At 45.4% G+C, this 24,240-nt stretch overlaps 2 protein-coding genes across 4 annotated transcripts; one reads left to right on the top strand and one right to left on the bottom strand.

Annotated features, from left to right (window-relative positions):
- Positions 1 to 5,235: 5,235 nt before the first annotated feature.
- On the top strand, positions 5,236 to 13,238 carry LOC106610533 (uncharacterized). The gene is made up of 4 exons (XM_014209921.2): positions 5,236 to 5,512; positions 8,524 to 8,588; positions 9,002 to 9,159; positions 9,441 to 13,238. Exons 2-4 carry the CDS (start codon positions 8,584 to 8,586, stop codon positions 12,362 to 12,364), a joined length of 3,087 nt encoding a protein of 1,028 aa, XP_014065396.2. The 5' UTR covers positions 5,236 to 5,512; positions 8,524 to 8,583; the 3' UTR covers positions 12,365 to 13,238.
- Positions 13,239 to 16,689: 3,451 nt separating this feature from the next.
- On the bottom strand, positions 16,690 to 24,084 carry LOC106597059 (solute carrier family 43 member 3). Of its 3 annotated transcripts, none has more exons than XM_045716385.1 (13): positions 23,774 to 24,084; positions 22,098 to 23,182; positions 21,488 to 21,719; positions 20,919 to 20,965; positions 20,184 to 20,260; positions 19,544 to 19,636; positions 19,107 to 19,246; positions 18,571 to 18,722; positions 18,293 to 18,436; positions 18,093 to 18,200; positions 17,652 to 17,838; positions 17,262 to 17,385; positions 16,690 to 17,004 (listed from the first exon to the last, which is right to left on the bottom strand). In XM_045716385.1, exons 2-13 carry the CDS (start codon positions 22,288 to 22,290, stop codon positions 16,864 to 16,866), a joined length of 1,638 nt encoding a protein of 545 aa, XP_045572341.1. In that variant the 5' UTR covers positions 22,291 to 23,182; positions 23,774 to 24,084; the 3' UTR covers positions 16,690 to 16,863. The 3 variants fall into 3 exon arrangements, with proteins under 3 accessions (XP_045572341.1, XP_045572342.1, XP_045572343.1); XM_045716386.1 differs by having other exon boundaries at positions 21,488 to 21,617; positions 23,774 to 24,069; XM_045716387.1 differs by having other exon boundaries at positions 21,488 to 21,726; positions 23,774 to 24,065.
- Between the last annotated feature and the right edge of the window lie 156 nt (positions 24,085 to 24,240).

Raw genomic sequence — 24,240 nt, 5'->3', positions numbered from 1 at the left:
AAGAGAAAAATAAAGCAGAAGAGAAAGGGAGTAGGGGTTTGAAGGGGAGAGAAAGGGAGTAGGGGTTTGAAGGGGGGAGAGAGGTCTATGGAGGGTAGCGGCAGTTCGGAGGTAGAAAGTGCAGAGGAAGGGCAAGATAAGACGTGAGGGAAGCATGGAGGTGAGGAGGAGCAGAAAGTGATTCTGAAGTTTAGGGAGGAAGGGGGAGTAGGGGCGATGAGTCCGATAAGGTTGACGGCTGTGATTAATTGTTGATTGGGGAAGTTGTCAATGCTAAAGTGTTAAGAGATGGGAGTTTGATGGTGTTCTGTAAGGACATGGCACAGAGGGAAAAAGCTCTGAGTGAAGCAAGTAGGGAAGTGTAAGGTGGTGTCGAGCAGCCGGAATGACCAAGCAGGGAAGCAGTGGATTAAAGGGGTGATAACAGGAGTGCCTGTGAGTGTTAGTAATAAAGAGGTAAGCGACAACTTGAGAGGAGGCATTCTAGCAACAAGGGGTGGAGTTAGGGTAGATAGCCCATCTAGTCTGTTACACTCCAAGGACCAGGTACTGCCAAATAAAGTAACCATAGGGTATAGGAGTTATTATGTGAGGGCTTATGTACCAAAGCCTTTAAGATGTTATAAATGCCAGAGGTTTGGGCATGTGGCAACAGCCTGTAAAGAGAAAAAGAGATGTGCCAGGTGTGGAGGGGAGCATGAGTATGGGAAATGTGGGGAGACACTGTAAACCCAAAGTGCTGCAGCTGTGGGGGTGCTCATAGGGTGGCTTATAGTGGGTGTGAGGCTATGAAGAAGGCAGTGGAGGTGCAACAAGTGAGAGTGGAGAGAAGGGTGTCATATGAGGAGGCAGTGAGGGTGGTCCAGGTCCAGAGAGATAAAGGTTCAAGAGAGAGATGGGTAGGAGCATCTAGACCGGGGATTGTGGGGCAGGTGGGTGGCGATATGGTATACATAGATAAGAGAAAGCCGGTGACGTTCATAGCAGGAGTTATCAATAGCACTGCTGAAGTAGAGTCTAAAACGGAGAAGATTAAGCTCATAGTGGATGCTGCTGGGAAACATCTGAGTATGACAGGGTTGACATGGGAAGAGGTTCAAGATTACCTCAATCAGCCGAGGGTGGAGTCATGTATTACTGGATCTTAGTTATGGTGGTAATACTACAATGGGATGCTCCAAGCCTGTTGGCTAATGGGCAGGAGTTCAAGCAGTTCATTGTGGATATTCCAGCTAAGCCTGATGTGATTTGTGTGCAGGAAACATGGCTCAAACCGAATGTGGAGTTTATAATACATAGATATGTAGCGAATACAGGGATATGAGCGAAGACAGAACACAAGCTTTGGGTGGGTGGGTAATATCCAGGCAAAAGAGATGGGAATGTATAAATAAAGGTTAAATTAAAATATAAAATAAGAAGAAGAATAATGGAAGGGAGTTTAGTCCAACGGTAGCTATTACTGTAAATCCACCAAGGCTACTCCCACCTCCAGTAGTTCATCTAGAAGTGTTGGAGAGACTACAGAAAGACAGGGAGGGTGTTGATCCATCTGATTTGTTTAAGAGACGTCTTGATACATGCTACAAACCCATGGCAGGAGTAAACAAATGGGTAAACAGATCATATTTATATGGGTCCCAGCTCATGTGGGAGTGGAGGGGAACGAGGCAGTTGATGTACTGGATAAACAAGCACTAAGTCGTGGGGATGTTGATGTACTGGCTAAACAAGCACTAAGTCGTGGGGATGTTGATGTACTGGCTAAGTCGTGGGTATGTTGATGTAGTTTCAATGAGCAAGGCAGAGGCCAAAAGCCTGATACGGACAGTGATGGTGGAGAAATGGCAGGAGCAGTGGAATAGAGATACTAAGGGCAGGCATTTATTTCAAGTACAGAGGAAAGTTGGGGAAGGGAGAACTGCAGGAAGGGACAGAAGAGAGGAGGCTATATTTACAAGATTAAGGGTGGGACACAGTCAGTTGAATAAGACCTTACATGTGATAGGAAAGCTTCCAACAGGAAAATGTGAGTATTGCCAGGAAACAGAGACAGTGGAGCATGTATTGATACAGTGTGGACATTATTGGAGGGAAAGAGAGAGAGGATGAGATCTAGTATGAGGGAGAAGGGGATACAGGAAATTAGTTTAAAGAGTATATTGAGTAGAACGTCATTAGATATAGTCTCAAATATTTTATATATTTTTTAAGAGCAACGGGACTGGCAGGTAGGATTTAGTTTCTCCCTGTCTCTGGCCCACACTCCAGTACAGTAGGTGGCTGTAATGCACCATAACGTTGGTCGCCAACCGCCTATAAACCGCACCGAAGAAGAAGTTCAACTGGTGCCTAGCCAAACTCGGCTAGTTGAACCGAACGAGTGCGCTCATATAGTCTTTTAAAAAAGACCTTCGCTTGAAAACCGAGAAGAAAGCGGCAATAGTAATGTTTGTCCATTTTGAGACGCCGTAACCTGTACGTCCTCAAAATAGTCAGACATGAATCTAACATAACTCAAGAAATCTGTCATTCATTTTGATGTTTTTACATCTAACTAAGATGTATAGTGCAGTATTTTTCAATGAAAAAAAGTGTATGAAAACGAGTCGTCTCTCGTTGGACGACAACAAAGACCTTATTGTAGTGTCCTACTGTTGACCAATAACCGAGGAAGGGGTGTACATAGACTTCGGCTCTGAACTTCACCTTGCCACCAGAAAATGTTTTGCGTGCCCGAACATCCGAAAAACCATCGCCGACGTCCAAAACGTCGCCATAATATAAGCACGAACTCTTCCGAACGGTTTCGGCTGAGAAGCGTGCGGACTCCTTGGTTATTATTATTATAGGCTATTGTCAGCCGTGAAAATGGGTATTGTCTCTAAACCTGAAGTCAAAGCCGCAGTTTGGGTGCATTTTGGTTTTAAGCCAAACGGCAAAGGAGAGCCTCATACTCTTGATGAGGCCGTTTGCAGGTTATGTCGGATTGTTTGTGTCAAACGTGGAAACACGAGTAATCTAAAACATCCAACTGTTTTTCTGAGTTTCTATTGGCAATGGATACTACTACTCTGATCCATCATGTGAGTCTGCTCTGCTGTAAGTCATTTGCACTGGCATAGGAATTCAAACTTTGAATGTAGATTTCAAACGTTTTAGAATTGTAGGCTTCGATGTGTTTTTCCCCATGACTAAATTACCCAGTGTAGATTTCTCTCTCAATTTCACTCACTTCAATGCTGTGCATTTCGCATAGGCCAGTGGTATACCACGACAATCTCTGTAGAGTTGTCTTCCTACATTTCCATGCAGCCCATCCATAGTACTCGATATTTACATACTTGTATAAACATTTTTCTCCGTTTTTTTTTTTTTTAAATAACTGTACATTTGGTGACCGTTGCAAAATTGAGCCCGGTATATCGAGTGCACGCATGCCACGCCGGGGTAGGTTACTGGGCGGTCAGTAGAACGAGCGCACCCAGATTGAAGGACCAGCCCTCAACGGAGTGTAGGCTACTGCTACACGTAGATTATAATGGTCGGTCGTGAGAATGGATCTTGTCTCTAAACCCAAAGTCAAATCCGCAATTTGGGTGCATTTTGGTTTTAAACCAAACGAGAAAGGAGAGCCTCAGAATATTGATGAGGCGGTTTGCCGGTTATGCCGGAGGATTGTTTTTGTCAAAGGAGGAAACACGAGCAATCTAAGACATCACCTGCGACTACGACACCCTGATATATTTTCTGAGTTTATATCGGCAACGTCTGGGCATGGGTACTATTTTGAGCCATCAGGTGAGTCTACATTGAAACGTTTTTAGAATTGTAGCCTATGCTTTTTTTGGGACATATTATTGTCGATTGTTTTCTCTTTCACTCGCTGTCATGCATGATGTGCATTATATACAACTCAATACTTGAAGATGATTTGCTAACGCACCAAAACGCCTGAATATGATTGGTCATCCAGCGATGTCAGTCAAACTCTATCCTCGATGCGAAAGAAGTATCGGATATCGCCATTAAGGGTCACTGATATCGTACACATTAAGTTGTTGTTCGTCGGATATGTTGCTGAATTTGTTGGCAATTAATTAAGTAAAATATACAGACGCGGTATATTCTGTAAACATTCTAAATTGGTAACTATTGTGTGTAAATCGATAACCGTTTATGATTTCATCATCGGTAGGCCTAATCTTTAGGCTATATCGAGGTATCCAGGTAAACCTATGTCACTGTGCTAACTGGCACATTTTAGTCATTGAACGATGGATCTTGTCTCAAAGAAAAGAGCTACATCCACAGTCTGGGTTCATTTTGGTGTAAAACCAAATGATAAAGGGGAGCCTGAAAATAAGGACGAGGCCATTTGTCGGTTGTGCGGAAGGATAGTTCCGTGCAAAACTGGGAGCCCGACCAACCTGAGATCACATTTAAGGGTTCACCACCCTGATGTGTTTTATCAACTCGTGTATGGTGGTGTTGGAGCCTCCATGCGTCAATCAGAGACATCAGGTGTGTAATAAGCAAGTTATTTGCGCCGTGTGTGTTGGGAATTGACAGGGACCTCACCATACGATATTATCACGATACATAGGTGCCAATATGATATGTATTGCGATTCCATATGTATTGCGATTTGATATTGTGATTCAATGTCCAAACATATTGCTCACTGTCTGCTGCAAAGGTGCAAGAGAGCGCCATGAACAGGAGTTTTGATCAGTCATGGAAAGTCCTGAAATAAATAAGCGCTGATGTTTTGCTCATAATTTTTTTTAAACATGGAGAACAAGCTATGAAGAAAAAATACTGGAGTTTTGGTGCAGGTACAACTGACTAGCTCAAAAAAATATTGCGCTATTGTAAAAAAAGAAAAGAAATTGCGATATATCGTCAAATAATATCTCTATATTTAACTGTATATATTTTCCCCCCCTTAGTGTGTGTAAGAGAGGGAAAGAGGCTGCAGTCTGCTTACTCATATTCTATTTATTTTAAATGTATACTTGAGATTTGGGGGAAGAGAACAGAGGTGTCCTACTGCCAGCCTAATTCCGGTGTGCATTTTCCTCCATCCACAGTCCAGGCAGATTCTCCTAATTCCCTCTCCACCTCTACCCAGGTTCAGAACAGAGTCAACACTACAACAACGACAACGGTTCCCAAGGCAACTTCGGCAGTGGCCATGGTAACTTCGGCAGTGGCCATGGTAACTTCGGCGTGTGGCCACGGTAATGACAGACTGCTTCACTTCATCCCAGACACGGTGGTCTGCGGTGAGCCATGGTTGGAGGGCGGTGACCCCCGTGCGGTGGGTTCCATCCCCCCATGCCTCAGCCTGCGGAGATGGGGCAGTGGGCCTGTGCCTGGGGGGTCAGCGGAGGAGGAAGAGGCGGGGGTGTTTGCCAAGACCCTGTCACTGCATCAGGGGTGGACGTTTGGACCCTTCGTGGGAGAGTTGACCCGCGGCCCTCTGAGTTGCCTCAAATACGCCTGGGCTGTGAGTATGGACAGATGGATATTAGCCTGGGCTGTGAGTATGGACAGATGGATATTAGCCTGGGCTGTGAGTATGGACAGATGGATATTAGCCTGGGCTGTCAGTATGGGCAGATGGATATTAGCCTGGGCTGTCAGTATGGGCAGATGGATATTAGCCTGGGCTGTCAGTATGGACAGATGGATATTAGCCTGGGCTGTCAGTATGGACAGATGGATATTAGCCTGGGCTGTCAGTATGGACAGATGGATATTAGCCTGGGCTGTCAGTATGGACAGATGGATATTAGCCTGGGCTGTCAGTATGGACAGATGGATATTAGCCTGGGCTGTCAGTATGGACAGATGGATATTAGCCTGGGCTGTCAGTATGGACAGATGGATATTAGCCTGGGCTGTCAGTATGGACAGATGGATATTAGCCTGGGCTGTCAGTATGGACAGATGGATATTAGCCTGGGCTGTCAGTATGGACAGATGGATATTAGCCTGGGCTGTCAGTATGGACAGATGGATATTAGCCTGGGCTGTGAGTATGGACAGATGGATATTAGCCTGGGCTGTGAGTATGGACAGATGGATATTAGCCTGGGCTGTCAGTATGGACAGATGGCTATTAGCCTGGGCTGTCAGTATGGACAGATGGCTATTAGCCTGGGCTGTCAGTATGGACAGATGGCTATTAGCCTGGGCTGTCAGTATGGACAGATGGCTATTAGCCTGGGCTGTCAGTATGGACAGATGGATATTAGCCTGGGCTGTGAGTATGGACAGATGGATATTAGCCTGATCCACCATCCTGACTAAATCACTGTGTAGAATAGGTAAGCGGTGTAACTGAATATTGAAGCGAACCTGGTTTATAAGCGCGGATATCTACTCTGCTGCTTCAGCATGCTTTTGTGGCACAGTCGATGGCACGCTGGGCTTCTGGCCAGAAGGTTGAGGGTTCGAGCCACACTCCCTGCCGGTTTTATTACAATATGGAAGCTGTGTAACAGAATATGTTCATGGCCTTCATAAAGTATTCATACCCCTAGATTTAGTCGACATTTTGTTGTTATAGCTTGAAATCAAATAATACCCCATAATGACAAAGTGAAAACATGTTTTTAGACATTTTATCAATGTATTGAAAATGAAATACAGAAATATTCACACCCCTGAGTAGAAGAAAATTTGGCAGTGATTACAGCAGAGTCTTTCTGGGTAAGTCTCTAAAAGCTTTCCACACATGAATTGTGCAACATTTGCCCATACTTTTTTTCAAAATTCTTCAAGCTCTGTGAAATTGTTTGTTGATCATTGCTAGACAACTATTTTCAGGCCTTGCCATAGATTTTGCAGTTTGGGGGACGTTAAAATGTTTTGCTCACGTGTGTGGGGAGTGTATGAACGTGGGTACACAGACCCACAAGCCACTGCAACCCCTCAGGATGAATTCCCTGCTATAAAATATGGAGAATGGTACTCAGTAATGTGTTGTATTGAATTTGCCCCAACATAACATGTTGTGTTCAGGACTAAAAGTTAATTACTTTGCCACATTTTATGAAGTATTACTTTAGTGCCTTGTTGCAAACAGGATGCATGTTTTGGAATATTTTTATTCTGTACATGCGTCATTCTTTTTACTCTGTCAATTAGGTTAGTATTGTGGAGTAACTACAATGTTGTTGATCCATCTTCAGTTTTCTCCTATACTCAGTGTTCTATCACAGCCATTAAACTCTGTATTTGTTTTTAAAGTTACCATTTGCCTCATGGGAAATCCCTGAGCGGTTTCCTTCCTCTCCAGTAACTGAGTTAAGAAGGACGCCTATATCTTTGTAGTGACTGGGTGTATTGATACACCATCCAAAGTGTAATTAATAACTTCACCATGCTCAAAGGGATATTCAATGTCTGCTGTTTTTATTTTAACCTATTTACCAATAGTTGCCCGTCGCGAGGCATTGGAAAATCTTCCTGGACTTTGTGGTTGAATCGGTGGTTGAAATTCACTGCTTGAATGAGGGACCTTACATATATTAATGTGTGGGGTACAGAGATGAGGTAGTCATTTAAAAATCATGTTGAACACTTATTGCACACAGTGAGTCCATTCAGCTTATTATGTGACTTATTAAGCACATTTTTACTCCTGAATTGTAGGCTTGCCATAAGGTTGAATATGTATTGACTCAAGACAGTTCAGCTCTAATTTGATATTAATTTGTAAAAATGTCTAAACATAATTCGACTTTGACATTATGGGGTATTGTGTGTAGGCCAGTGACGACAACATCTCCATTTAATCCATTTTAAATTCATTTTAGAAAATGACAACGGGTGTGAATACTTTCTGAAAGCGTTGTAAGCTGTGTAACAGAATATGGAAGCTGTGTAACAGAATAGTATTTTTTTTTTTACAATTATTTAACTAGGCAAGTCAGTCACGAACAAATTCTTATTTGCAATGACGGCCTACCGGGGAACAGTGGGTTAACTGCCTTGTTCAGGGGCAGAACGACAGAGTTTTACCTTGTCAGCTTGGGGATTCGATCCAGCAACCAAATGACGTTGGAAGCGGCTTATGGTAGAGAAATTAACATTCAATTATCTGGCAACAGCTCTGCTGGACATTCCAGCAGTCAGCATGCCAATTGCACGCTCCATCACCTTGAGACATCTGATAACAATTGTCCCCAGCACAAGCTGCACCTGTGTAGTGATCATGCTGTTTAATTAGGTTATTGATATGCCAGACCTGTCAGCTGGATGGATTATGTTGAAAAAGGAGAAATGCATGCTAACAGGGATGTAAACACATTTTTTTAGAAATAACCTTTTTGTGAGTATTGAACATTTCTGGGATCTTTTATTTCAGCTCATGAAACATGGGACCAACACATGTTGCGTTTACATTTTGTTCAGTATGGTCTTGATAGATAAACACTGTAAACTAGATGCAAATGTGGTCAGTTTGGTCTACAAATCAGCTAATAGTTGATTCTCTTCTCTTGTTCCCAGATCAAAGAAAATGATTCCTACTACTTCGTAGATGCCTCGGATGAAAACAAATCAAACTGGATGAGGTGAGAAGTTATGTTTGAAACAATGTCTGCATTTAGTCTTTCAGGTTGTTAGCGATCTGTTTAACCTTTTTCAATTCCAACATGTATTCCTTTAGTGATCTTATTAGTTAACCCAATGAATATAACAATGTCATTTATTTAGTAATTTATGTTTCTCATGTCCAAACAGACATCCCTACTTCATATTTATCTCATCTATTTGAATATCATCTATAGTCAAGATATACATTTAGGGCTTGTTTCCAGGACATAGATTAAGCCTAGTCCTGGACTAAAAAGCAAGATCAATGGAGATTCTCCATTGAGAATACTTTTTAGTCCAGGATTAGACTTAATCTGTGTCTGGGGAAACCGCTCCATTGGCTATGCAATGTTAATTTCACTGCATTGTTATGCCTCCCATCCCTGTTCAGGTATGTAGCGTGTGCTGCCTGCGAGGAAGAACACAACCTGACGGTGTTCCAGTACCGCGGTCAGATCTTCTACAGGGTCTCCCAGCCCATCCCTGAGGGGACAGAACTCAAGGTCTGGATTGGCCAGGAGTACGCTGCCATGCTGGGTCTAGGGATAGGTACGTTTTGTGATTGGGAGTTCTAGCGCAACAGAATGAATGTTATTAGGTGCTATGAACTGGTATAATATTATTTATTACTTGATAACAATTGGAGTTTCCTAGTATTCATCCCATGTGACGGAGAAGTATGTTTTTGGGTAATAATTATGGAATTACGTTGTTATCTTGTAGTAAAAGGTAGCTGATCAGGGAGCTGCAAAATAAAGCATTACCTATATTTTGACTCACACAAACACTGTTATTAAACACAATATTCTCTCTCTTACTGTCACTCACAGGTGAGAACATCAAGTGTGAATTCGGGGACAAGGAAATCCTACTGCGAATCTTCCGTGACATCCAGGTCGTGCCAGTGGGCGGAACTAGCAGTCTCCCAGACATCAATGGCTCTTACAGCTGGTCAGACAACAGCCAATCAGGGAGCCCCCTGCCAGTCATCAGTGATGTCAGTAGCGGGTTACAGACTGATACCACTGACCCCACCCCTGTCCTCAACCCACCTCAAAACACCAATCAGACGGGACTGGCAACAACCGTGAAGTACGACTTTGTAAAGGGTGCTGAGATACTGTTGAGCCCCTCTCAGCCCAACAGCCCCGTATGGGAGTTCTTTGGGTTTGAGCCGGACCCCAACGGCCAGCCGCTGGACAAGGACAAAGTCATGTGCAAGCTGTGTGGTCAACACGTGGACTACAGTGCTACTGTCACCCACCTGGAGAACCACCTGGTCCAGATGCACCATATGAAGCGCCGGGACGTCATCAAGGATGGCAACAAGCCCTGGGTTTCGTCCTCACGCTTCAGGCCTTACCACAGTACGGGTGGCAGAGCACCTCGTTCTAGCAGCCCCTCAACCCACAGAACCACCAACAACTACAGTAATGAGGACTGGACTTGGAGTGGGAACGGCAGTTCAGCAGTGACCGATACTGTAACAGCGGGTTTGACCGCTACACCGGGACAGAGAACGCTCTCTAACTTCCTGACCAATCAAACCACCACAGCCATCACTAACTTCCTCATCAAAGACTTGTTGCCCCCAGATACAGTGGAGGGGGAGGGCTTCAAGCAGCTGATCCAGAACCTGCTGCCATCCTGCCAGGAGATTCCTTCAGCTTCTCTACTGGAGGAGGTGCTGAGGGATGTCCACACCAAGGGAAGAAAGAACTGGGCCAAGCTGCTGACCAACAGCACTGGGTTTAATGAGGATGACACTTCCAAGCCAAATATTCCAGTTCAATTCAAACCCAGCTCCTCAACAAGAAAAGCTGCCCGTTTCTGCTCACAGACCCAGAACCAAGTATCTCACCACGTAGCTGTTAGTGCTGACGTGTGGTGTCATGACTGGCAGGGAGACCAGGAGAGATACGCCACTGTTTGGGCCCATTTCATCAACGCTGACTTCACTTCCCATAACCTGGCTTTGGCCACGCAGCGTCTGGGTGAGACAGGAACTGGGGATATGGATCTGAGCATGGTCGAGGCTACAGTGAGGTCCATGGCTCAGGAGTGGGACATCTCTCAGCCCATTTTCATCCTGCTTGGGGGCGACGAGATGGAAAAGACGAAGGTAGGTCCGAAGAAGAGAGAGAGAACTGTAGAAGGGGTTGGCGGAGGTGCCCGTCCCCACCACCCGAACTCCACCACATTCCTGGAGATGGAGGACTCCATATCCTCTGATGATCTCTCAGGTCTGGAACGAGCGATCGAACGAGCCAACTCCACCAGCGAGGAGTCCCACTCTCCACCCATACCTTGTTTCTTCACAGCTGTTCAGAGCTGCATAGAGGAAGTCATGGGTCATTCCATCATCTCAAAGACCCTCAGTGTATTCCAACACCTTCTCTACAGCCTCTTCTCCCTCCATGATAAAGACATGGTAACTCTTCACCCAGCCAGGAAACTGATCTCAGTCCTACAGAAGCAGGAGACGGCTGAGCTGAAGGCTTGGGCCTATGGGAAACCAGGCTGGAATGGGCTTTACAGTGTGGTTAAGACGCTCCTCCGCTATCAAAACATGATCTCTGAGACACTAAAACAAATAGACAGTGAGATCCAAACTGGACAAGACACAGGAAGTCCCACTGACTTGGATTCAGGGGCGACTGCCGCTTTGAAAACCGCTGACAAACATGGCACAAACTCCACTTCCGCTGCCTGTGCTAACTCTGACACCACCGACAGCTCCAACTCATCGGTACCCGTCCCTCCCAAGCGATCTGACTGGAAGGTGTTGGAGGATCTCTCCTCCATGCTGAAACCCCTTGACGTGGCGTGCCGTACCCTGGCCAAGGAACCGTTCCCCAGGCTCTCGCTGGTCAAGCCCATCCTCACCGGCCTGCTCGACCGACATTTCGCCCCCCACCCCCGCCATCGCAACGACTCCACCATCTTGAAGGAACTCAAAAAGAAGATAAGGTGGGGCCTTTCCTGCCGGTACAACGACCCCCAGATCAACCAGGTGTTGTGTGTAGCGTGCGCCCTCGACCCCCAGTTTCACGGCCTGGGCTTCATGGACGTCAGGGAGCAGGCGACCACCTTCGCCTGGCTGAAGAAAGAAGCGGTCCGGATCGTAGAGGAGGACCGGAGGAGGGCCGATGCAGCATCTCCAGGGGGCAAGAAGAGGAAGAAGAGGGGATCCTCCTCAACCACCTCATCCTCAGGAGATATGGAGGGAGACGTCCTGAGAAGAAGCAAAAGGCTGAAGGAGATCACCCCGGTCAGTTTCAAAGAGAGAACCGAGAGTGATTCAGACGAGGAAGCCACCGGTAGCTCTGTGAACGACGACAGTGAGACTGATAACATGGAGCTGAAACTGGAGCCCGCCTCCCAGCAGACCGGCATGGAGTTCCTTCTAGGGGACCTATTCGGCTCCCAGTCCCAGAACAAGCAGCCCTCAGTGGAAGAGACAGTGGACATTGAGCTGTCTGTCTTCAGAGCAGAGAAGGGGGCCACCCTGGGCGTGGAGCCTTTACAGTGGTGGAAGGCTAGATCAGGACAGCTCCCCCTGCTGGCCAAAGTGGCACGCGCCTACCTGGCTGCCCCGGCTGTCGCAGGCAGTGCCGTCCAGATGTTCCTGCAGGATGGAGGAGGGGTGATACAGAGGAAGAGAACCAATATTCCTCCAGAGGGCCTTGACCAGATGCTGTTTCTGCACCATAACGGTCTGACCACGACCACACAGGGTTACACAACGGTCTGAAAGGATGAACACAACTTGCTGACTGTCACTCAATACATTTAACTATGGGGCTTCTCTCTCTCTCCAAGTTGATGAGATGGACTTTGTGAAGACTATCACTCAATCTCTGAAACTCGAAAGACTTTCCTTTCTTGGTTAAATTGTTGGACTGTTAAACATGTTACTGTTGTGTGTTTTCAGTATGTAGATCGAAACTAAATTCAGAGAGAAGTCCCTTTTCGGTTAGTGCCTTATCATTCTTTGAACTGTTTGCATAACTACTGTACACATGTATTGTTTAAGTAAAAAAATATGTTTTACTGTTTAAGCTAGTTTACCGTCCGAAGTCTGATGGGACTCCTACTTCTGAAACTATTCATTTCAGTTTTAGGAAAACTCTACTCATTTTTTACATTTCAGAATTTTATAGATGCGTAATTGGTTAACCAACAAGGTTGAATTTTCATAGTGTCTGTAGGATTCATTTACTTCTCTGAGAATAACACTATATGAAATATATTGCAGCTGAAACAAACAAATGAAGATTTATTGGTTCTGTGGAGGAAATCAGACTTAACATACACAGTGGATTATGTCAAAGCTGTACACCTAACAAGAAATTGAACATGTGTAACTTTTATAGTCTTAACTGTTTAATCAAATGTTCCAAGTCTTAAATGTTAGAATAGTAAACTAACACATTTGTAATCCTAAACGTGTCCACATAATCAGTTCTTCATCCTGTAGAAGGTTGTGTTTGCATGTTAGAATGACTGTTCTTTATGAAAGGAACTTGAAGTATATCTGATCAGTTTGTATGGTCATACAAATAGCATTTATCACTGTGTACATTCTTACTGTCAATGGCTTTTGGCAGTAAACTTTGTTTTAGAGAGATGTTTCAATGGGTCTTTTCATTGACACTCATCAGGGTTTACTTCAGCCAACTGTTAGCGTGGAGGAGTAGCCATGGGTGAATTCATTAGTTAAACGCTGTAGCAAAACATTTTGCAACTAAAACGGTCCCTCCCTGTCCCTATTCTATATATAATTTATTTAACAAAAAAAAAACATTTGCTTCTATTTGGTCTTCACCTGGGAGTTACTGGTGCTGCCATAGTTGTGATGTCATTGCTGGTCTGGAGGTGACTGGTGCTGCTACAGGTGAGACTTGTCACTAGAGGTTTTGCTAAGGGATTTACTAGTGTTACTATGGGTTTGGATACTATACTGCTGCTACTGGTCTGGCTATGGGTGTTGCTGTGGATGATACCACAGGCATGTAAACTAGTCACAGAGGGTGTTGCTGTTTCACTGTTTGGCCTGTAGATGGTGCTGTGACTCTACAAGTTGTGAACCTCACTGCAGGTGCTTGGAACAAGGTCAGAGGCTGTCCCACTCCCTGGTTGGCTACAATCATAAAAACAGGCCTGGGACTTGTTCTTCCTGCTGACCCGGACACACGCTGCATTCTAACAGTTCCTAGACCTGTATTCCCTGCTACAGCACTCCCCGGCCCTGACACAAGCTGCAGTCTAACTGGTCCTAGACCTGTTCTTGCTGCTACAGCACTCCCTGGTGCTGACAAGCTGCGTTCTAACAACTGGTCCTAGACCTGTATTCCCTGCTAAAGCACTCCCCGGCCCTGACAAGCTGTGGTTTAACAACTGGTCCTAGACCTGTTTTTCCTGCTACAGCACTCCCTGACACAAGCTGGTGTCTATGGAGTGTACTACTAGACACTGGCAGAAGTAGTCTATAAGACAGGAACACGTTTTCTTCTTTCAACACCAAACTCTGCTCTGACTTCTTCATTGTGATCCTCGTTCTGCTGTAACTGTCTGTGTCTCTGACTCCGTCTCTCCTCGTCACAGATGTGGTTATCCAGTTGGTTCAGACCTGTAAAACTAACCCGACACAGGTTACACCTGAACCAAGGCGGTTTGGGTTTGACCTGTCCTAGTCTTCGCCTCCAATCCAGATGACAGTTCAACTTTGACCCGGGGGGGATGGACGGTTCGACGCCGTGCTCAACATTAAGGTGTCTCTCCTTGGTGAACGCCCGCAGGCACATGGAACACTCGTGGCGCGTCTTCCTGGACTTGGGCTCTGCAACGTGGGTACGGCAGTGGAGGGTGAGGCGGTCGGGACAGACGTAGGGCGTGTCCTCCGAGTGGAGCTTCAGGTGATGGGGGTGTCTTGTTGCAGTCCTCACAGGTGATGGGGGTGTCTTGTTGCAGTCCTCACAGGTGATGGGGGTGTCTTGTTGCAGTCCTCACAGGTGATGGGGGTGTCTTGTTGCAGTCCTCACAGGTGATGGGGGTGTCTTGTTGCAGTCCTCACAGGTGATGGGGGTGTCTTGTTGCAGTCCTCACAGGTGATGGGGGTGTCTTGTTGCAGTCCTCACAGGTGATGGGGGTGTCTTGTTGCAGTCCTCACAGGTGATGGGGGTGTCTTGTTGCAGTCCTCACAGGTGATGGGGGTGTCTTGAAGGTCTTGTTCTAGTCCTTACAGGCGTGGTCACAGTCCTCCATGTGGTGGACCAAATACAGGGAACAATGTTAGTTTTTTTTAGGCCGCCCATTTAGCTAAGCTCATTCTCAATGGCAGTCCTTTTATACGGTAATATTTTAATTTAAAAAACAACCATTCTCAAAGCAGATCTCTAGTATACCTTTGTGTAGTATTGTGAAGAGTAATTACAGGAGTCTGCATCTCTCCTACACTTCCCCAAACCCTTATGAACAGTGTTTCCTACCTACATGTATACTGACAGCAAAACCAGGGACCAGTCCTGTTAACTTTACTGACCTTGTGGTTATGCAGAATCCTGGCTGTCCTGAAGGCGTTGGGACACTTCTCACACAGGAAGGGCCTTGTCACCAGCTGAAGACTCAGATCATGCACTGTTCTGAAGTTCTTCTCACACTGGGTACACGGGCGAGGTTGCTCACTCAGGTGGCACAGGGCGTGCGCCTTCATCACACTGGCGGTCGCAAACGTCTTCTCACAGTACGGGCACGGAAATGGCTGCTCTCACGTGTGCGGCGACCGCCGTGGCGTTGGAGAAGTATTTGCCTCAGTGCGAGCACATGTACGGCTTGGGCCTGTCCTCTTGGTGGGTGAGCATGTGTTGCTTGCGTCCGTTGGAACGGAAGAAGGTGCGCGGGCAGGCAGAGGCCTCCCCCCTTGGTGTAGTAGTTTGTGTTAGATTCCTGTCGGCCAAATAAAAACAGAATGTGTAGGTTGGCACTCAGAGTAGCTAGTTCCAAAGAACTCACTCTTGCCACAAGCTGAAAGCACGTTTTGCTACGTCTACCCAGTACCTACCTGTCTGTGGAAGGTCTTGTTACAGTCGGAGCAGGAGTAAGGCTTCTCTCCAGTGTGGACACGTGCAGGCATCATCCTCCTGTCCTGAACATATGGCCACAGGCTGCATGTGTGGAGGGGTGTGGTGGAAGCTTGATCCACTGCCACAGTATGACGGATCTGGGTCTGCTTTGGTATCACTGTGGTCTACATGTGACCTGTTGTTGTTGGAAGTAAGGCAAGCGTCAACATTGGCAATAACTTGAACCGATTTTTATCTCCTGACTTGTTATGGGCTACATTTCATAAATTAACCCCCAAACTTGATCAAATGACCTCTACTGTGTGTTAGATTGCAATCAATTATACAGCAGTAAGCTACACACATATTGGACAATAATTTGTATGTTATATTGATTCAGTGTGTGTGGAATGAACTACCTGTGTCTGTGCCATCGTTGTCGAAACTGACATCTTCATTTTCAGCTTTTTCCGCCGCTAACTGGAGTACTCTGCTCTCTCCGTTCTCGGTACTGGACCTTTCACGGTAAGAATAACGTCGGCGACCTGACTTTTCGACAGCTTGGCTCTCCGCCATTAACGTTTTTTGCAGAGAACCCATACAATGAGCCAACGGCACTTCCGAGATGGACAGAAATAAAGCCACGACTTCCTCTGTTGACATATGTAAAGATGAGTTGTTGTTTCTGAAGTTGTGTAAAACTAGATCGCATCAGACGATTACTTCATCTACCGTTCGTCTCGGAATAATATTGTAGTTAAACGTGGTTTCCTTCATTTCTAAAGCTGTTGTGAAACTCGGGATATTGGGTGTACCTCGGCAGTTTCAACTCTGCCTACACGAGACACAAACCTTTTTATACCAATCTTTATCAGGCTAAATTGATATGTGATCGCCAACTGGTTTGTTTTGGACTGCGTGACTCAATTTGACCGGAAACCAGTTTGTTTTCAATGACAACTTCCGGCGTGACGTACTCTGCCATGACCTATTACGCTTAAATCAGGACACAATAATGGATAATCATTTTTATTGACAACTATCCAACAAAACATACTGATGGAATATATGGGATTACTGTAAAACATAAGTAGAAAAAAGCTTTTTATTATTTTACATATTCCCTTTAAACAATTAGAAATAAGACAATTCCTGTTTCCCTTGGCTCAGGACCCTCATGTAATGTCCCCTACATTTTGGCCTCAGCCAATGTGATGGCAGCACCGCCGGCCATATCCTCCCTCTGATTGGTCAGTTTCCTGCAGTGGTAGAAGATGTTGATTGGATGGATGAAGGCCAGCAAAGTGAGGAGAGTCAGAGCGATGTTCACCTGAGGAGGAAAGACGACAAAGCCAGCCCTTTTGAGAGAGCAGCCTTAACCTTACATGTCTGCAAAGTAGGCCAACTGCAAGTTACACGGTTATTATGTTATGAGCTGTGAGGTTCAACAAAGACATTTCAATATTTACTTTTTGGCAAGTACAGTACATCTACTAATCTCGTCCACCCTGCCGGCTCTCTCGCGATAGAAACTGAGCCTGGGGAGGTTAGTCATCTAGTGAGCGTATGTTCGTATGACCCACTCACATAGAAGGGGTCTCCACCTAGAGCTCCTTTGACCAGGGCGAAACAGGGGTACTGCAGCAGTGACACCACGGCAGACAGAGACATCACCAAACCATACAGCTTCCCAAAGTGGACCCCAGGAAAACTGGTGAGAGAGGGCAGGGAGGAGAAAAGAAAGGAGAGCCAGGCATCAACTGAGGGAAGTATGAATGAGTAGCACTCAGTCACCTTCCTTTATTGTAAACTTTAGTCTTTGAACTGTATTTTCACATTTTAAAATGTCAAGTCTATTTATTTTTTGAGTCCCTTGTTCCTTCTATAATCGACCTTTTTATTTCCTTCCTGTCAGATCTCACTATTAATCTGCCACTCTGCCCCCAATATCTGTCTCTTTATCCCTCTTTCACTCACGCGATGCTGACGAAGGCTGCGTTGCCTCCGTAGAGGAAGGAGCGGTTGAGGACCTGCAGGATGAAGGTGAGGTACTGGAGAGGGAGGAGAGGAGAGGAGGCGCAGATGGAGAAGAGGAGGCACTGGAGGGAGGTGAGGAAGAGGGAGAGAGAGGAGGAGCGCAGGTCTGCCTCCTTATCTGTTTCTCCTATAGAGGGAGGAGGTGAGAGAAAGGTTGGGTGAGGATGATGATGATGGACACACACACACCAGAAACATGGCCATGCTCATTAGGCATGAAATAGGATTAAAACATATATATTCTAGACTGAAACAGAAGGTAGGCCTACTACCTTAACAAATAAGGATACCCATTTTTGTCTTTAATTGCTTAACATTTTGCTACTTTGTGCTCTATTGAACACCATCCTGTTGTTACTAAGCTAGAGCCATGTCACTCACCTGGAGCCAGAGGCTTCCCCTTGTGTCTGTCCATGATGAGGCCGTTCCAGGGAGCACAGAGGACCCCACACAGCTGGGTGAAGGCAAAGGCATTGGTGTACTGACTCACTGAAAGAGAGAGAGAGAGAGAAGGGGAGAGAGAGTATTTAGATTCATTCAGTGATCCTATGCTTTGGTGTGTGTGCATGCGTGTGGTTTACCCAGGGCTGAGTCGTTGTCGGCCAGCCGGTTGAGCATGGGGTTCAGTGTTCCGATGAAGAGGTAGTGTCTCAGCTGCATGACAGACAGCCACACCAGATGCCACAGGAAGAACCCCGACTGCACACAGCTCCTGAAACTGGCCACTGAGAGTGTGTGTGTGTGTGTGTGTGTGTGTGTGTGTGAGAGAGCGAGCGAGAGAGAGGAAAAACATTTGAGTCAACAAAATGCACCTTCCATTCCCCAGCCAGATTAAAGATTGTAGTTGGCCAAACGACACCTTTCCCGGAGTCTTCCGACTGCTGCCCATCATCAGGCTGTAGGGGCATGTCGTCGGTCTCAGCTGGCCCCTCCCCCTCCGGTGTCCTCCCCGTCTCTCGCGTCTTCTCAGACTCCTCGACGTTGTAGCTGTTGGACTTTCCAGGGCTTACGCTGTTGAAAAGGAGGCATCAGGGTATCATCAAATATGTTTTGTCATTGAGACAAACCTAACAAATCAATACCATTTGTTAAATGCCAAACAAAAATAATTATTAATGATTTAATTTCGTTTTGCATTTATCTATGAACATGTACAGGACTTTTTCCTGCCCAAGTAATCTGACAAGGAAACACTCCATGGTCTGGAAAACCCCCAGGCGAGTTGTAGTTCTCTCAGGTGACAACTACAACCCCCATACATACTATGGAATGATGTATCATAGGGCCTGGTCAGATTAATACTGTCGTATGTGTGGGAGTTGTAGTTCTGACCCGTAGGTGAAGCCCTCAGGGAGTGGGTAGGTGGTGTGGGTGGGAGTTGGATGTAGTTCTCACCCATAGGTGAAGCCCTCGGGGAGTGGGTAGGGAATGTGGGTGTTGGGCATGAGGAAGAACGTCCTGAGGAGGTGGATGACACTGCAGACGGAGAGAATGAGGAAGGAGGAGCGGAGGGAGACCCCTCCTTCATGCATCACCTGAGACGGAGGGAAAGACGCACGGAGGGAGGGAGAGATGGATAAGCAGAGCCACCAATGGATAGCTATTAGACGACCATGACTACATATAATACAAATAATAATCAATATATGGGATATCTACAATATATACAAATATAATCATTATATGGGATATATCTACAATATATAATCAAATTCATCTGTTTTATACACTTGGCCTTTTTAAGGCAGTTATCTAGTAACCTGACAAGCAGAACATTTTTCTCTCAGAGGCCTCTGTCCTGTAGGCTACAGTATGTGTGAGTTCTGTGATACCTTGATGATGAGGAAGACAGCGGAGGAAGAGTCGAAGGCTCCATTATAGAGAGTGATGATGGTGGAACGATGGGAGCCAAACAAGTTCCCAACCTATAGTAGCGAACAACAGTTCAACAAGTGTGGACATTCGTCCAAGAAGAATACATCCATCCATATAGTACACAGTAGAAATACAGTATCCATATAGTACACAGTATAAATACAGTATCCATATAGTACACAGTATAAATACAGTATCCATTTAGTATACAGTAGAAATACAGTATCCATTTAGTATACTGTATCCATATAGTACACAGTAGAAATACAGTATCCATTTAGTATACAGTAGAAATATAGTATCCATATAGTACACAGTAGAAATACAGTATCCATATAGTACACAATAGATATACAGTATCCATTTAGTATACAGTATAAATACAGTATACAGTATAAATACAGTATCCATATAGTATACAGTAGAAATACAGTATCCATATAGTATACAGTAGAAATACAGTATTTACTGAATAAATATCAGTTTTATGTGTCAGACAAAATAGTGTGTGACACACCTGTTACACAGATGTAATGAATACTGTTTGTACTGTCTGGAACTGTGTTGAAACTGAGGAGTCATGGCATGCTGCTGTACCTGTATGTTTGTGATGAGGAACAATATACCTCCCACTGCGATGAAGGACAGGGCTGGGAACAGCAGCATGGACAGAGCTATTAGAGAGAGGGAGAGAGACACAGAGACAGCATAGGCCAAGTTCAATCTCTACTCATCCAACATCCTACACTAGGAATGTGCTCTTCCTAATGCTTTTGCAGGGTCCCCGTCCCCAGTCCACCTGGTCGTACTGCTGCTCCAGTTTCTGCTGGTCTGCCTAACGTGCTACCTTATCCTGGACCTGCTGTTTCAACCCTCTCTCTCGACCTCTGAATGCTCGGCTATGAAAAGCCAACTGACATTTACTCCTGAGGTGCTGACCTGTTGCACCCTCTATAGACACTGTGATTATTATTTGATCCTGCTGGTCATCTATGAACGTTCGAACATCTTGAAGAACGATCTGGCCTTAATGGCCATGTACTCTTCTAATTTCCACCGGGAACAGCCAGAGCCTGGTTCCTCTCTAGGTTTCTTCCTAGGTTCCTGCCTTTCTAGGGAGTTTTTCCTAGCCACCGTGCTTCTACATCTGCATTGCTTGCTGTTCGGGGTTTTAGGCTGGGTTTCCTTACAAGCCCTTTGTGACATCTGCTGATGTAAATAGGGCTTTATAAATACATTTGATTGATTGTCTTTGTTCATTTATCAAATACACAAATATCAAGAGCTGTTCTGATTGAATAACAGCCGTTCTACTGTAGAGTCTATGTATACCTGAACTGGAGAAGGCAACCATCAGTGTACCAGTGGTGTAGAGACATCTGAGGGAAACACAGAGCAGATAGATAAAGAGGTGCCACACAGTGGGTTACGGTCTGTTAAACTTTAGTCGGTGACACATTTCTCAGTGGGTCAGAAGACAACCTCAATAAACCTGTAGAACTTAGATTAAAATATGCATACACATTCTACAAAAACAATGACTGAGTAAACCAGGAATGGACCCTCACCTTCCCACCCCCTTTTGACTCAGTGACACTCTCTCTCTCTCTCTCTCTCTCTCTCTCTCTCTCTCTCTCTCTCTCATCTAGGCATAAACGTACTAAAGAATTGTAATTAATTGACTATGTGTAAATAGACTCTGCGGATGTCCTGGAAATACTGGTCAGAGGTCAGGACCTAGTTATATTCTTTAAATGTTGACATTGTAAGAATTATTTGCAATGGATATGCCATATATCACATTGTATATGGGTATATCACCATCCTTACCTGACCAGGGCAGGAAAAATTCTGGGCCTTAGCAATGAAGCCTGGATTTCTGTAGTTGAAAAAAGACTCACATTCCCAGAAGCCTCGTTGCCATGGTGCCGAAGCGGTCGAAGATGAATCCGTTGGGAAGCGTGAGGAAGTTGTTCATAAAGGAGGTGACGGTGAAGACCAGGGAGAACTGTTCATCCTGTCCACTACAGTCTGAGAGATGGAGGGATGGGAGAGCGAGAGAGAGAGAGAGATGGAGGGATGGGAGAGAGATTAGGGATGATGAAGACCAGGGAGAACTGTTCATCCTGTCCACTACAGTCTGAGAGAGAGAGATGGAGGGATGGGGAAAAGAGAGAGAGGAGAGAGAGGGATGGGGAGAGAGATTAGGGATGATGAAGACCAGGGAGAACTGTTCAACCTGTCCACTACAGTCAGAGAGAGATGGATGGATGGATGAGGAGAGATAGCGTGGGGGGGAGAGAGCGTGGGGAGGGGGGATGGGGCAGAGAGAGAGATGAATACAGAAAGAGAGGAATACAGAGAGAGATAGAGAGGGGGAGAAAGATAGAAGTAGAGATCCAGGTCCTTCAGTTTTCTAGTATGAACTCCTCAGATGTGCTTCATATTCTATTCCAATCTATACTATTCTATTCTATGTCATATTGAACTGAATAGCATTGAACTACTCACCTGTTTCCACTGTACTGTTGGGTCCAGTAGTCAGATTGACACAGAGGTCAGTGAAGTATCCGTCTGTCTTCAGGACGAAGACCAGCGATGCCCAGCCGAAGACCACGCCGGCGAAACACAGACACTCCACCAGTCCTGTGGCCAGGGTCAGCCTGTAGCGCAACCCCACCCCTCCCCCCTCGCATCCCAGCATCCTCGCTGATTAACGGACTGACTGCCTGACTGGCTGACTAGCTACCTGCCTGGCTGACTGAGTACTTGCTCTGACTGGCTTGCTGGCTGACCGACTGATAGCTACCTACCTGGCTGACTGACTCCCTGCTCTGACTCTGGCTGGCTGCCTGTTTAACTGTCACTCAAAGGACTGTTCTTGTTGTCTTATTAATGTGAGGTTAATGGGTGACTGTATTCAAAGAGACCCCTTTTCTAACCTCTGACTTTTCTATACGCCCTCCCTCACTCTTTCTCTGCCTCGCTCTTTCTCTCCCTCGCTCTCTCCCTCTTTCCTTAATATCCCTCTTGATACTTGCTTTGAGTGTTTGAGAGCGACTGGCTGAAAAGTATCTGTATCACTAGAAAGAAGTGCTGGGTGGGAGAGATAAGGTGTGGCATTCCAATTCAAACTGCACTTATCAGAAAATATACTGGTTAACTCCCCTTCTTTTCAATCAATGGCTGTTAGAGATAACACGTTTTATGACAGGGTTCAAACACCTAAGACTTGAAGTGGTAGTGGTGGCCATAGTAGAAATAATAGCAGTAGCATTTGAGTTCATAGCACACCAACATGAGTTGTCATAATAGTAGGCCTAGTGGTTAAACCCAGGAGGAGTGTGGACGTTTCTCAACCTGCAGTGGAAACTGATGAATGATTGCTCAAATAGCCCCTCTGTCTGCAGATGTGTTTCTCTTCCTCTTTCTTTCTAACTTCCTCTCCTTTCAGCCCTTCCTTTTGTTCTACTTTGTGTTTATTTCCCTCTCTTTTCTTCAGTGTGTAACTCATGACTTTTGTTCATTCCTTTGTTGCCATTTCATAAATGATCCTGTCATCTGCTTTGAGAGAGAGGCTATTGTTCATCTTCCCCCTAAAATATACAAGTGAAGAGGCATCACAACACGTGTCAGGTGTAATAATGCAGTAACAATTAATAATCATACATAGTGCCCATCAAACACTTTAAGGATAAATCATTATAATACAAGGTCGGAAATCGGAATAATACAGCCTAGGGACTATGGCTACGGTCTAATGCGTAATAAATCCGCTAATGGTATGAGAATGCGTACTGAGCTGTTGCCTACATTGCAGTGCGGAAGACTACAACAGATACAGTACACTCGCCCTATAACGGTAATCCACATTAGATTAGCTACAGACTAATCTGCCATGCGGTCATTGCATTACTGTGTTTTCTTTGCGCGCAATCTGTAGTATGGTGCCAAAACGCCTCAAAATAGACAGTAAAATAGTTCGGTTATAGCGGGACGTTGGCCAGTGTACGACACCGTGCTGTCATAAAACAATAAAAACATGTATGGCTATGGTAGAGCAACTTTTATGACAATATTTACACTGGCCACAGTCCAACCATGCAGCAATAATCATAAATCGTACGCTATGAAAACTATGCCATAGCCTATACATTCAGATATTAGCCTATATACCAGCCACTCACCTTGTTTAATGATCCCACTTAGTTTAATGTCGATCCTCTTGTTGATTTGTGGTGGAACGCTAAACAGAGACTACGCGCAGGCGCCGCGATGTGCCTGTCCATTCGCGGTCTGTCTTTCCACCTGCACGCGACGCAAACGTTGGCCAGGCATTGGGGACTAGGCTAAATGGCCATGTTGGAACCATGGTCATGGACCAAAATATATCTGAGTGGTGAGTTGTCTCCAGTTGCTTATATCTAATTATAAACTGGGTGGTAGAGCCCTGAGTGCTAATGGTATATCATACCCCATGGTATATCAGATATATACCAGGGGTATGACAAAACATGTATTTTTCCTGTTCTAATTACACTTGTAACCAGTTTATAATAGCAATAAGGCACCTCGGGGGTTTGTAGTATATGACCAATATACCACGGCTAAGGGCTGTGTCCAGACACTCCATGTTGTGTTGTGCTTAAGAACA

This window comes from Salmo salar, chromosome ssa04 (genome assembly GCF_905237065.1).
Source record: "Salmo salar chromosome ssa04, Ssal_v3.1, whole genome shotgun sequence".
In the NCBI taxonomy this organism is placed as follows: Eukaryota; Metazoa; Chordata; class Actinopteri; order Salmoniformes; family Salmonidae; genus Salmo; species Salmo salar.
Note: the sequence above shows the minus strand (reverse complement) of the source record. Positions and strands in the feature narration are given on the sequence as shown.